Consider the following 12709-nt stretch of genomic DNA (forward strand, 5'->3'; position numbering starts at 1 on the left):
GCGGCCGTCGCTGGGGAGCTAGGGCCGCCTTGCGCCTCTGGAGTGCCCCAGCCATGAAGCCCAACTTCTCCCTGCGACTGCGGATTTTCAACCTCAACTGCTGGTGAGCGCGTCCACGGAGTGCGGTCTGGGGGCCGCCTTCCGTTCGCACCCATGCAGCCTTCCTCACCCCATCCCGCGCCACGATCTCAGGGTGTAGGGGAACCCGAACCTCCAAAGTCCACATCTGGCCCCAGCGCCGGTGGTCCCAGCGGTCACCTCACCTGTCCCGCTCTTCCCTTCCTTAGGGGCATTCCCTACTTAAGCAAGCATCGGGCCGACCGCATGAGGCGCCTGGGCGACTTTCTGAACCAGGAGAGCTTCGACCTGGCTTTGCTGGAGGAGGTGAGATTGTGCAGCACCATGTGGAACCCAGGCTGGAAGGAGGGCACCTGGGGGCAGACCTTCCCCCTGGGGAAAGGCCAGGCAGACATCCTTACCGCCTCCCTTAGGTGTGGAGTGAGCAGGACTTCCAGTACCTGAGACAGAAGCTGTCACCTACCTACCCAGCTGCACACCACTTCCGGAGGTGAGAAGCCCACGGGCCTGAAGCCTGTTTTCATCCCAGGAGGCTCTTGGCCCTGCCAGCCCTTCCCTATCCAGCCTGCACCCTCCAGTCTCCTCCAGCCTTCTCTCCCTCTGGATGTGAGAAGGGGAATGGTGAACCAAGAAGGTCCTATGACTTCAGCCCATTTCAGCTTTGTTTTCTGGCTGCCGTATACTCCTCCAAAGGCTGTTGCCTTTGTTCTAGGGCTAGTCCCAGCAGTAGAAAAAGAAAAAAATAGCTGATCAAAGCTGGAAGACAAGGGAGGGGAAGAGGGCTGGGTGTCTCTCCCTGTTTTTCTGGTTATTAAGCAGGGCTTGGCTTTCAGCGGAATCATTGGCAGTGGCCTCTGTGTCTTCTCCAAACACCCAATCCAGGAGCTCACCCAGCACATCTACACCCTCAATGGCTACCCCTACATGGTAAGCCAGACCTCTGACCTCTTCCACCTCCCTTCCCCACCTCCAGTAATACAAGGTACAGGAGGCAGCCCTCTGAGAGCTGCAGGGGATGGGCAGAAAGATGGTGGTGGTGCCCTGAGTTTCTGTCTCCTCCTGCCTGCAGATCCATCATGGTGACTGGTTCAGTGGGAAGGCTGTGGGGCTGCTGGTGCTCCATCTAAGCGGCATGGTGCTCAACGCCTATGTGACCCATGTGAGTGAAGCTGGCAGTGCCTAGGGCTGGGACATGCAGCCCAGTCCTGGGACAGAGAGATGGTACTCCTCTAGCTCTAATGCCTGGGGGTGAGGTGTGGGGGCAAGATCTTATAAGGAAGCAATGGGCAAGGCTTATCCATTCTATACCCAACACCATGCCAAGTGACAGACACAGGCTTGATTCAGACATACCCCTGGGACCCTCAGTCTTATCTGCTGTGATCTCATCTGTCTTGCTCAGCTCCATGCCGAATACAATCGACGGAAGGACATCTACCTAGCACATCGCGTGGCCCAAGCTTGGGAACTGGCCCAGTTCATCCAGTGTGTGAGCCTGGGTTTGAACGGGGAAGTGGGATGGGACCCAGGGGCTGGGGGTGAACAAGGCCCCAGTCATGAGGAAGAGCTGGTGAGGGAAGAACTCCCGCCTCACCAACCTGGTTCCCCCAGCCACACATCCAAGAAGGCAGACGTGGTTCTGTTGTGTGGAGACCTCAACATGCACCCAGAAGACCTGGGCTGCTGCCTGCTGAAGGAGTGGACAGGGCTTCGTGATGCCTACCTTGAAACTCGGGACTTCAAGGTGAAAGGACTTGCCTGTTACTTCCCCACCTATATCCCCAGCTTCTCTCCCTCCTCCTCCCCTACATCCTAGTATGAGCCAGTGATTCCCTTAGGGCTCTGAAGAAGGCAACACCATGGTACCCAACAACTGCTACGTCAACCAGCAGGAGCTGAAGCCGTTTCCCTTTGGTGTCCGCATTGACTACCTGCTTTACAAGGTTGGGCTCCTCCCCTCAACATACTTTCATCCACTGTACCTCTTTGTCTACCACCAACCTGTATAGATCCTTTGCTCAACTAGTCTAGTCTTGGACCACTGATGGTTGGAAAGTGGGGTAGCCAGGAGCTGGTTCTCTGGGAAGAGGCCCTCATATATAAGCTTCTCTCTGGCCCTTACTTTTCCTAGGCAGTTTCTGGGTTTTACATCTCCTGTAAGAGTCTTGAAACCACTACAGGCAACGACCCTTACAGCGGCACCCCCCTCTCTGATCATGAAGCCCTGATGGCTACTCTGTTTGTGAGGCACAGCCCCCCACAGCAGAGCCCCAACTCTACCCACAGTGAGTCACCCCCACCCTTAACTTGGCCCTTGCCCCGCTTGAAGCAGCCCTTCCACTCTTGACTCTCTCCTGCCCCACTGCCCTGCCCTGTTGTAGGACCAGCAGAGAGGTCGCCGTTGATGAGTGTGCTAAAGGAGGCCTGGACGGAGCTGGGTCTGGGCATGGCTCAGGCTCGCTGGTGGGCTGCCTTCGCTAGCTATGTGATTGGCCTGGGGCTGCTTCTCCTGGCACTGCTGTGTGTCCTGGCGGCTGGAGGAGGGGCCAGGGAAGCTGCCATACTGCTCTGGACCCCCAGCGTAGGGCTGGTGCTGTGGGCAGGTGCGTTCTACCTCTTCCACGTGCAGGAGGTCAATGGCTTATATAGGGCCCACGCTGAGCTCCAGCACGTGCTAGGAAGGGCAAGGGAGGCCCAGGACCTGGGCCCAGAGCCTCAGCCAGCCCTACTCCTGGGGCAGCAGGAGGGGGACAGAACTAAAGAACAATAAAGCTTGGCACTTTAGTGGCTCTGCCTTTTTACTTATAGAGGCAATGGGAGCCAGGGGTCAGTGTGACTGTCACACTACAGACCTTTAGGCTCCTACACATCTCCTGTCCCCATACACGCCCCCACCTCCCACCTGTAGGCAGTGTGAGCCCTGTTTGTGGCAGAAACATTTTAATTGTAAACAGCAAGGCTCTCTGCCAGGCAGCCCAGATGAACAGGGGTGGCTCTGTGCTGGGGTGAGGTGTTTTCCTTCTGAGAATGAAAGCAGACAGTCCACCCTCTTCTAGCCCTGGGCCCCTATCCCCAAGGCCAGCTCGCTGAGCCTGCGCTCCTCCTGCAAGCGGATGAGGGCATCTCTCTGGTTGACCAAATCCACCAGCTTCCTCAGGACCTGGTCCTCAGCCTGCCGATCAGCAGCTGTCTTTAGGGTTTCTAAAACGGGGGAGACAAAGCTCAGAGAACAGGGAACTAGGCAGAGAAGCAGGAGAGCCACAGCCTAATCCCAGCCTATGTGACTTCTATAACCCAGGCTTTGTTTCCTAAGCTGCCAAATTAGGACGGTTGCCAACACCAGTGGTTTTCTAGCACTACTGAGCAGCACCATTTTTTTTTTTAAGGAGATCTTGTATAAAAGCCAACTGTGCAGCTCTGATTGAACTGAAGTGAGAAGGGACCATGCTGCTTGATCAGTATCTGAGATCATGAGGCTTGCATGACACAACCCTGGGATGTGTCTGCCTCTCCCCACATTTCACCTACCTTCCCGGTTCATGTAGCCTCGTAGCTCCTGGTCCAGCTGCCACTGTTTCTCCTCCAGGTTCAACTCCTGCACCCTGTGGAGGGCAGGGATTGTAGAAGCAGAGCTGTCTAGGGTGCCCAAGGGGCTGGAGCCTGGCCCGAGGACCACTGTCACCATCCCCTTCCCCTTACGTGATCATGAGCTCAGCCTCCTCAGCCACCAGGCTGTTTTTCTTGTCAACGAGCTGTAGCAGCTGTCCTACCCATAGTTTCTTTTGCTGTTCTGGGGAACCTGAGAAGAAGGAAGATGGGTGGGGTGGGCAGGAGGTTTCCAGCCAGCACCGAAGGAGTCATAGGTTTAGGGGCCACAGGAGAGCAGGGTGTCACAGGTATGTGTTAGCTGTGTGGCACAGCCACTGGGACTCCTATGGGCTGCAGCGTGGAGCTGAACACAGTGCTAGGAGGCAGAGGGGTGTCCTAGCTTGTCACTCACTGCTCTGGCGCCTCAGGGCCAGCTCCAGCTTCATGCCCTCGGCCTCTAGCTCCCTCAGGGCACCCTCGATCTCATTTAGTCGCCGTTGGATGGTCTGAGGGGTACAAGACAGGATACCCAGGAGTCTCTGGGTTGCTCAAGAACAGAGCACTGGAGGAACTCAGAACTTTGACCCCATCAGAATTTTGGGAACCCCTGGGCTTCACCTGGGCCTTGCGGAACCTCTTCATCTCCTCCTCCTTCGCACGGCGCAGCAGAGTCCGACGCCATGTTGGGTAGTCATTCATGGTGCCTGAGGTCTTGGCAAAGGTCTGCAGGGCCTATGGGAGGATCAGGCGAGTCAGGGATAGGGCCTGGGCCCCCTGGTGGATAGGAGTGTTGTTTGGAAAGGCAGAAAAGAACCCGTGCTGGAAGTGGGGTAAGCTCTGATAGAAAAGGTGGAGGCCAGAGATACGACAGGCTGAGTGAGAAGACATTCCAAGAGAAGGGTGCAGAGGACGGAGTGCAGTGCAGGTTTCTCCTATAGTGGGCTGGAGAGCGTTTCGTGGCTGCACACTGGGCCACTCACCTGTTCCACATCTGAGTCCAAAGGTACATCTTCTTCCTCTTCACTGGAGGAGGAACTCTCTTCTTCCTCCTTCTCCATGGCCGCAAGAGCTGAGAAGAAGAAGAACTGAGACCTTCTACTGCCTCCAGCACCTGCCCCAGTCAGGCAACAGAGAGCATGGTGGTGATGGAGGCCCTGCGAGCCTGGTGAAGACTGAATGTGTGTGTTGGGGCATGGGAGGAACTGAGAAGAATGGAGCAGAGGAGAGGCTGGCACGGCCTGGGATCCCCACAACTTCCCTCTGTATTCCCCAGAATTCCTCTGCAGGAAGACAGTGCTCCCACCCTGTCCCATCCTGGGTCAGCACATCTGCGAGGATGGCAGTTACCTTGAGGGCTCTGGACTGGCAGGCCCCAACCCACAAAGCTGCTCTCCAGGGCGTGGCGGGCCAAGGCGGAGCAGCTGCGGGGGGGCTTAGGTGGAGGCTCCATTTCCGGGTCAGGGGTAAGGTTAAGGGAGGACAACCGCTGGCGCTCTAGGCTGGAGAGGTGGATCCGCCGACGGGTGGGCTGGCTGGGATCTGGAACAGGACCGGACCCCTCCTGCGAGGCTGTGGGAGTTGAGAGGCCTGGTGGCATGCTATTCTCACTTGGTGTGGGGAGCTCCTGGAAAAGCCACCATGTGGTCTGGTCAGTGACCTGCCCAGGGTGGGGTGACGTTGCGGGGTGAGGCTACCCCTTTGGAGCAAAAGTGAGCCTTGGCATTCATTTGCTTAAAACTGTTTACGAACAGTGTCCGGCTGTGTTTTAGATACTTGAGAGAACAAGAAGTGTAAGCAGACAGGCATCCCTGCCTTCACAGAGCTTACATGCTAGTAGAGGAAGACATTCAGTTACCCCCAGCAGAGCGCTGGTTTGATGAGACCCTCTTCCTCTTCCTCTTCCCATGCCCCAGTACACACACATGCCTTCACAGTCTTTACCGGACTCTCGGGGCCTCCATCACTGCCTTCTTCTTTGTGGTCTGGCTGGGGCAGGTGCTGGAGGCAGTAGAAATGTCCTGGAAAGGGTAGAGAGAGGAGGCATCTGGTGTGGGCAGCCCAGTGCCCAGACACGCAACAAGTTTATGAAGGAAGGTGGGGAAAACAAGACAGATTTGCAGGTGAATTTCTGCCAGCCTCCTGTTCCTCAGAACCACATATCTGGAGCTTTGGAGGGGATAGAGAAGACCCTGAGCTCAGGAGAACGAAGTGCCATCTTGAGCCTGATTCCACCCTGTGCCCCTCTACCTCAAGCTGTTTGTCCCCTAGGCAGGACCAGGCCAAGAGTCTCTCTGGAGGTCTCCCAGGCCCACTCACCATCTCCTGGGTGCTGCTCGTAGCCACCTGGCCATAGTGTGGCTTCACAGGTGTGGCAGCGGAAGCAGCTCCGGTGGAAGAAATGGCCGTCGACACAGAGGCGTTCCAGGACATAGAGGTGTTCCCCACAAAGTGCACACAGGTCCCCGGCACCAGCCTGCATGGACCCCCAGGACACGGGGTCAGGCAGAGCCAAGGTCAGCTCCAAAGTTCTTTCCCTCCCATGAAATGTCCCCGCCTTGCCCTCCCCAGGCCTCTGCCTGCACACGAGGCCCTGGCTCTCACCTCCTGGTGTTGGGATGGGGGTGTCAGGGGTACACCAGGCTCTGGGTCAGGTGGCACCTCAGTACTTGGGGTCTCGGCGTCCATCTGAGGAGGTAAGTGCTCAGGCAGGGAGGGTAGAGGGCAGGGCCAGCTGGGAGGGGATGCGTACAGATGAACAGAAGGGGCTGAAGGGAAGGGGAGTGAGACTAGGCAGGGAGGCTGGATGGGGGGTTTTAGGACCTGGGATGGGGGTGATGAGAAATCGGGAAGACAGTATCAGGAAAGGGGATAAAATGTAGGGTAGGAGACCCACCCGCCCCTGCCTGCATTTACCTCCAAGCGCAGCTTCTTGCCACCAGCATCCTCTGCATTTTCCTGCAATAAGTCCTAACAGCTCTGAGTGTGACATTTCGAGCCCCTAGTCCTTGCCACTTTCTGAATGTCCTCACCATCACTCCAGGATCTCCACTGGGTACCCCCCTGCCCACCCCTCCCTGCTCAGCTCCAGCCCTGCCTAGACTCTTCACCTTGGCCCGGGATCGCTGCAGGGTCCTCTGAAGTTTACCAAGGAATAATACAGCACTGGAGGTCCCTGGGGAGGCCTGGCTGACAGGGCCTGCAGGGAGAGCCAGGGCATCAGTGTGGATGGGGGTGCCAACACTGTACCCCTAGAACAGACAGTCACTTCCCAACCCAGAAGGACACCTTTCCCAAGCTGGCCCTCAGAGGGTGCCTTCTCCCTCTTTCTGTCACACACACAGACACCTCCCCATCCCACCTATCCTGCCCACCTTCCTTTCAAGTCACCTGGGCTGTGGGCCATGCTCTTGAAGGCACTGTGGAAGTGGCTGAGGTAGGCAATGAGGCCCAGTGGGTCACTCCCTGCCACCACGGCCTGTGCAGACACCACTGGTGTGATGCCCAGCTCATGCTCTGCCACCTTTAGTGCCCAGGCAGTTGCTTCCAGAGCCCCCAGCCCCTGCAGCTCTGAGGGTTCCCTGTGGGGTGTCAGGGAGAAAAGCCAACTAGAGACAAGAACCTAGCCCCCCTGAGGGGAGAAGGGGAAGCAGGAGGGGAGGGACAGCAAGCAGTGGCTGGGGTACAAGAAGGCTTGAAGGTAGGTGTGCGGTCTCTGCTACCCAGTGCCCAACCCAGTGACACTACTGGCTTTGGGGGCCTGTGCCATTCACAAAGCTCTCCACTATCTGAATGCATTAGAGTCTCACAAGACTGTCGGCAGATGCAAGGAAGCACACTGTCTCTAGGACTCAGCTGGATGTGCTAACTCCTACACTGAGATCATGAGAGAGAGGTGGGTCTGCCAGGGACTCACAGCAGGCCAGGCTGCAACCGGTGCACCAGGGCACACAGAGCTAGCCCATCAGTCCAGGAGGAAGACAAATCGGAGACGTGGACTCCCGGGTACCCAGCTGTCTGCTCCTGGCACCAGCGTAGCAGGTCCTCCTGGGTGCCTGCCGACCCGCCTGCCGACCCTGGGAGAGAAGGCTGCGCTGTGCCCAAGGCCCCCTCTGCCCATCCCAGGCATATAGGGAGCCCAGCTGCTGGGTGTGGGGGTTCCGTAGGGGAGGAGGAGCCAGGGACCCACCTCTACTAGAGCACCAGCCTAAAGCTCACTGTCAGCAGCCCTCCTTCATCCCAACTCTCTTTTTAAAAAATCTCCTTGGAATAAAGTAGAGGAGTGAATAAAGTGAAATCGCAACTGGCCACATAGAAGGCAGCAGACTAAACTGGGAGCAGGGGAGATTGCCAGCACCACTGTGGCTGTAGTGGTGGTTAAAACACTGAAGCGCTTCCACTCAGACTGGCAGCCAGCTGCTGCCTGTGCGGTGCTGCCCCTCTGTTGCTCCAGCAGGCCCCCAACCAACCCACCAGTCAACAACGAGTGCTCCAGCACGCTGCTCCTGTCCTGAGGCTGCAGCTGCTTTGCGGGGGCCACCTGGGCCTCGCTGGGTAGTACATATTTTGGTCACCGCTCGGGAAAAAGGTCTGCTCACCGGTGGTTGGCATCCCTGCATCTGTCTTGTTGTTCCTCTGCACAGGCTCCTTGGTTAGCACGTCGTACAGGTCTCGTACCTAAGGCAGCCCCGCTCAGGTCTCAAGGCAGGCTGGCCACACAGCCCCTCAGTCCAGGGGTAAGGGCCTGACGGGGGTAGGATTGACCCCAAAGGGCAGTGACTGGGCAGGGAGGGCCTGACCTGGGGGGAGGGAAGCCTGGTGGGGGTGCCGGGGGTCTGACCTGATTGGGGGTCACTGCCCGGAGGTTCAGGTTGGGGTAGCGGGTGGCTGGGTCCAGCCCATACTGGGCCACATTGCGATGCATGTTTTCTGGGGATGTCTGTGACAGAAGCTGGTACAGGCTCTCACTGAGGGGGTGAGGGTAAGGGGCAGGGGCATGAATGGGAGGGCACCTGTCAGCACCCATCCCTCAGGAACTGCCAGGCCTTCTGCCTATTTCCTCCATCTATTCACCCAGCACCCCTTCCCCTCTTCCTGGGCCTTGTCACATGTCCTGCCCTGCCCTGCCCACACCCCCCTCAACTCAGGTCTCACCGCTCAGCCAACACCTCTAGCGGCTCAGTGCCCTCTGCCCACCGCTTCACCATCCAGGCTGCATCAAAGGCTGCTAGGAAGCCCCGCGCCACTCCAGTGCCCAGGGGCCAGAAGGGCTGCAGTGTCAGAGGAATAGGAAGTAGCTCAGGGAGAATCCAACAGGTGCATCCCAAGCCCAGACACCCACCAAGATCACAGCAGAAGGGGCCGACCCCACACCAGGCAGCCCTTAGCTCCTCCCCTCCACAGGCAGACCTTTTTATCCCCTCCTCCATACTAGGCTAACCTCCCTCCCCTAATCATGAAACTCCTGTGCCTCCTGAACCCCTCACCTCCACCAGGCAGTCCCCCACCAGTCCCAGCAGCAGGCGGGCGCCATGCTTCTCTTGCACACGAGCAGAACTCTCTGCCCGCATCATGCTTGTGAAGTCAAAGGCAGAGACATCAGGCTGCCTGTGGGCATCCTGGGCAAACTCTAGTTTCCCGAGCTTGCCATGGGTGGCAAAGTCAGCAGCTGCCCGGGCAAAGCGCTGCAGAGCCTCGGGCACCACATTGGCACTGCTCAGCAGCCGATTGGTGTCTGGCCAGTCCTGTATGGTCAACAGAGCAGAACCTCAGAGACCTCTGAGAGCAGTGTCAGTGGGCCAGTGCCGCCCCCTTGGGCGCAGAAGGTGCACATCCTGGGGCCCAGAGAAGGAAGGGGCTGCCCTAGACTACACAGCAGTTGAAGGCTGAGCTGGGACTAGAATTCCAGTAGCCTGGAATTCTCAAAGCCCTTTCCTCAGCACTCACCCTGCTGCTGGGGTCCCAGGCTGTTCTGCCTATATCACTACTGTCATACACTTGCCACAAACTCAAGAGCTTTAGTTTGTCCATCACTTAGAGACAACATGCCTAATTTATCAGGGTACTCATGAGAATTAGATGAGACAATGCAAATTTAACTCTAAGCACAGTATCTAGCCCATTGCTGAATTCATTCATTCAGCAAATACATACTGAGTGCTTACTACGTATTTGGCACTGTTCCAGGTACTGGCAATTAGCAGCAAGCAACCAAGAGACAAAAATGCCTGTCCTCAGGGAGCTGACACATATCTACTATGGCTGGTATAAGGTGTTTAGCCCAGAATATGATTTCTGTTGCCTTGTAAATCCCAGGGTAAATAAGTTTGTTTTTTTTTTTTTTAAAAGACAGAGTTTCATTTTGTTGCCCAGGCTGGAGTGCAGTGGCACAATCTTGGCTCAGTGCAACTTCCACCTCCCAGGTTCAAATGATTATCCTCCCTCAGCCTCCCGAGTAGCTGGGATTACAGGCGCCCACCACCACACCCAGCTAATTTTTGTACTTTTAGTAGAGACGGGGTTTTACCATGTTGGCCAGGCTGGTCTTGAACTCCTGACCTCAGGTGATCCACCTGCCTCGGCCTCCCAAAGTGCTGGGATTACAGGCGTGAGCCACCATGCCTGGCCGAGAGAACTTTTAGAGGTGAAGTTAATGCCAGGACAAAGGCAGGAGAGGACGGGGTCCCCACACCCAGGTGTCGACTACATCCAAGCCTAGCCTCTGCCTCCTGGGGCTCACCACCCAGCCTCTCCCGGCCAGAACTGGGCCTCACCTGGCGCAGCACCCCCAGCCGCAGCAGGCACTGCTTTTTGGCTGTCATCACAAAGTAGTGGGTGTCATCCTTGTAGTACACAATGTTCTCCAGATCAATGCCTGGGGGTACAGGGCAGGGGAGAGGAGATATATCTCCTGATAATGTATCACCTTCCCCAAACATCCCAACATGGCCAGACCTGAGCTGGGATCCCAGCTTAGGCTGCAGTGAGTGCTCCACACATAGAACCCTGTGAGTCCTGATGACACAAACAACCATCTGCCCCAGGCCCAGGAAGCTTGAGGGCTTAGAGCAAAGACGGAAGCTTGGATGGGGTGGCATTTGGGAGACCTGCGCCACCTGGTCACATGGCAGTGCAAAGCCAAAGTAAACATAGGCATCTTCTTGAAGTACCACTTAAGCAAACTCCCATACACAGGTTCATCTTTGAGAGATTCCAGGACTTTTCATGCTGGGTGGTCAACTAGGGCTGTGCCTGCTTAATCCCTGACAGGACAGTTTCCTCCTCCTTTGTGGCTGAGACTAAAAAAAAAAGTGTGGAGTTCCTTACAGCGAGGACAGGTTTGGAAGGGAGAGGCAGGAGCCAGGCCACGGTCAGGCAAGGGGAGGGGAAATTCAGCAAGAGGGTCCCTGACCTGTGGCTTTGAGAAGGCTCTGGAAGAAGCTCTGGTTGTAGATCCTGGCTACACCACTGATCTCCGGCACCTGTGTCTCCTCCACGGTGCGTCCGTTCACAAAGTTGGCTGTGATGCCAATGGCCAGTTTGCCTCGCATTTCTCGAACTTTGAAGCCTAGAGTGGCGGTAGGTGAACAATGGCAGGAGGAGGGTGTTATAACAATCTAGAGAGGCCCAGGAGGTGCCAGAGATGCTGGCTTCTTTGAGGGAAGTGATCACTCACCTTCAGGGACAAATTTACCTCCTGCAGCGGAGATAAGGACGTCAAATTCATAGTTGGCCAGCTGGGCAGGGGGATTGGGTTGGAGCTGGGCACGCCAGCCACTCCCTGGGGCAGGGGGTATGAGAGGCACAAAGGTGTAGAAGTCGTAAGAGCCCCTATACTCTCAGGGCAAGCTAGTGAAATCATCAAAACATGTATAAAGGGCTCTCTGGTTTAGAAAGCAATGATATATTATCTATCAGATTATACCTGCACAGCAGCCATGGAAGGCAGGTAAGGAAGGAAGTGCTATTCTTGTTTTGCAAATGCTCAACCTGAGGCTCAGAGTTGCTTGCCCAAGGCCACACTATTAGAAAAGGACTCAAGCCTGTAATCCCAGCACTTTGGGAGGCCGAGACGGGTGGATCACGAGGTCAGGAGATGAGATCATCCTGGCTAACCCGGTAAAACCCCGTCTCTACTAAAAAATACAAAAAACTAGCCGGGCGAGGTGGCGGGCGTCTGTAGTCCCAGCTACTCGGGAGGCTGAGACAGGAAAATGGCATGAACCCAGGAGGCGGAGCTTGCAGTGAGCTGAGATGCGGCCACTGCACTCCAGCCTGGGGGACAGAGCGAGACTCCGTCTCAAAAAAAAAAAAAAAAAAGAAAAGGAGACTCCTAGCTGGCGTGGTGGGTCACACCTGTATTCCCAGCACTCTGGGAGACCGAGGCGGGTGGATCACTTGAGGTCAGGAGTTCGAGACCAGCCTGGCTGATATAGCAAAACCCCATCTCTACTTAAAAAAATACAAAAATTAGCTGGGCATGGTGGCACATGCCTGTAACCCCAGCTCCTCGGGAGGCTGAGGCAGGATAATCGCTTGAAACTGGGTGGCGGAGGTTGCAGTGAGCCGAGATTGTGCCACTGCACTCCAGCCTGGGTGACAGAGCGAGCAAGACTCTGTCTCAAAACAAAACAAAAACAAAAAAGGCCACCCTGGCCCACCCTTTTTCAGATACTGGCCAAGTTCTTGATGGGGGAGGGGGAGGTTCCAGGGAGCAGAGAAATACTTACCCTTTCTGGGAGGGGGCTGGAGGCCAGTAAAAGTGACACCCCAGTGAATTTCCACCCCCAGCAGCAATACTACCTTCAGCAGAAGCAGCTGGAGCTGCCGGATGCCTGGAAGGGAGAGGACATTAGGAACAGGGACCCTAGGGCAGCACAAGCTCCCCATGTACCAGTGTGTGCCTGGTCAGACTGGAAAAGGTCATAGCGATCACTCAGCCCAAAAGACCACTTATAGATGGGGGACCTGGCTGATACGGATCTTGTCCACTTCGACTCTTGGCTGGCCCAGCATTTCCCCACTGGCCTGCCTATAGGCCCAGGCT

General features: G+C 56.4%; 2 protein-coding genes across 7 annotated transcripts in view; one reads left to right on the top strand and one right to left on the bottom strand.

The window, feature by feature from the left end:
* Positions 1–2862, top strand: SMPD2 (sphingomyelin phosphodiesterase 2). The gene is made up of 10 exons (XM_008007369.3): positions 1–103; positions 288–384; positions 492–568; positions 912–1005; positions 1148–1237; positions 1481–1563; positions 1690–1822; positions 1917–2021; positions 2210–2363; positions 2460–2862. Exons 1-10 carry the CDS (start codon positions 54–56, stop codon positions 2846–2848), a joined length of 1272 nt encoding a protein of 423 aa, XP_008005560.2. The 5' UTR covers positions 1–53; the 3' UTR covers positions 2849–2862.
* Positions 2861–12709, bottom strand: part of MICAL1 (microtubule associated monooxygenase, calponin and LIM domain containing 1) — a 22172-nt gene continuing 12323 nt past the window's right edge. For 3 of the 6 annotated variants that reach the window (XM_073022400.1, XM_038001025.2, XM_038001026.2), the window contains exons 4-25: positions 12393–12497; positions 11339–11443; positions 11075–11230; positions 10437–10537; positions 9150–9407; positions 8818–8933; positions 8504–8630; positions 8262–8340; positions 7580–7739; positions 7054–7244; positions 6774–6862; positions 6580–6621; positions 6268–6351; positions 5983–6139; positions 5593–5684; positions 5014–5290; positions 4647–4735; positions 4285–4398; positions 4079–4172; positions 3778–3877; positions 3607–3680; positions 2861–3279 (exon numbers count right to left, since the gene is read on the bottom strand). In XM_073022400.1, the coding sequence (XP_072878501.1) occupies positions 3131–3279; positions 3607–3680; positions 3778–3877; positions 4079–4172; positions 4285–4398; positions 4647–4735; positions 5014–5290; positions 5593–5684; positions 5983–6139; positions 6268–6351; positions 6580–6621; positions 6774–6862; positions 7054–7244; positions 7580–7739; positions 8262–8340; positions 8504–8630; positions 8818–8933; positions 9150–9407; positions 10437–10537; positions 11075–11230; positions 11339–11443; positions 12393–12497 (2759 nt within the window). In that variant the 3' untranslated portion in view covers positions 2861–3130. Of the gene's footprint in view, positions 3280–3606; positions 3681–3777; positions 3878–4078; positions 4173–4284; positions 4399–4646; positions 4736–5013; positions 5291–5592; positions 5685–5982; positions 6140–6267; positions 6352–6579; positions 6622–6773; positions 6863–7053; positions 7245–7579; positions 7740–8260; positions 8341–8503; positions 8631–8817; positions 8934–9149; positions 9408–10436; positions 10538–11074; positions 11231–11338; positions 11444–12392; positions 12498–12709 lie in introns of all 6 variants that reach the window. The other 3 variants (XM_073022401.1, XM_038001029.2, XM_038001031.2) reach the window with 3 other exon arrangements.

The sequence above is a fragment of the Chlorocebus sabaeus genome, chromosome 13, assembly GCF_047675955.1.
Source record: "Chlorocebus sabaeus isolate Y175 chromosome 13, mChlSab1.0.hap1, whole genome shotgun sequence".
Classification (NCBI taxonomy): Eukaryota; Metazoa; Chordata; class Mammalia; order Primates; family Cercopithecidae; genus Chlorocebus; species Chlorocebus sabaeus.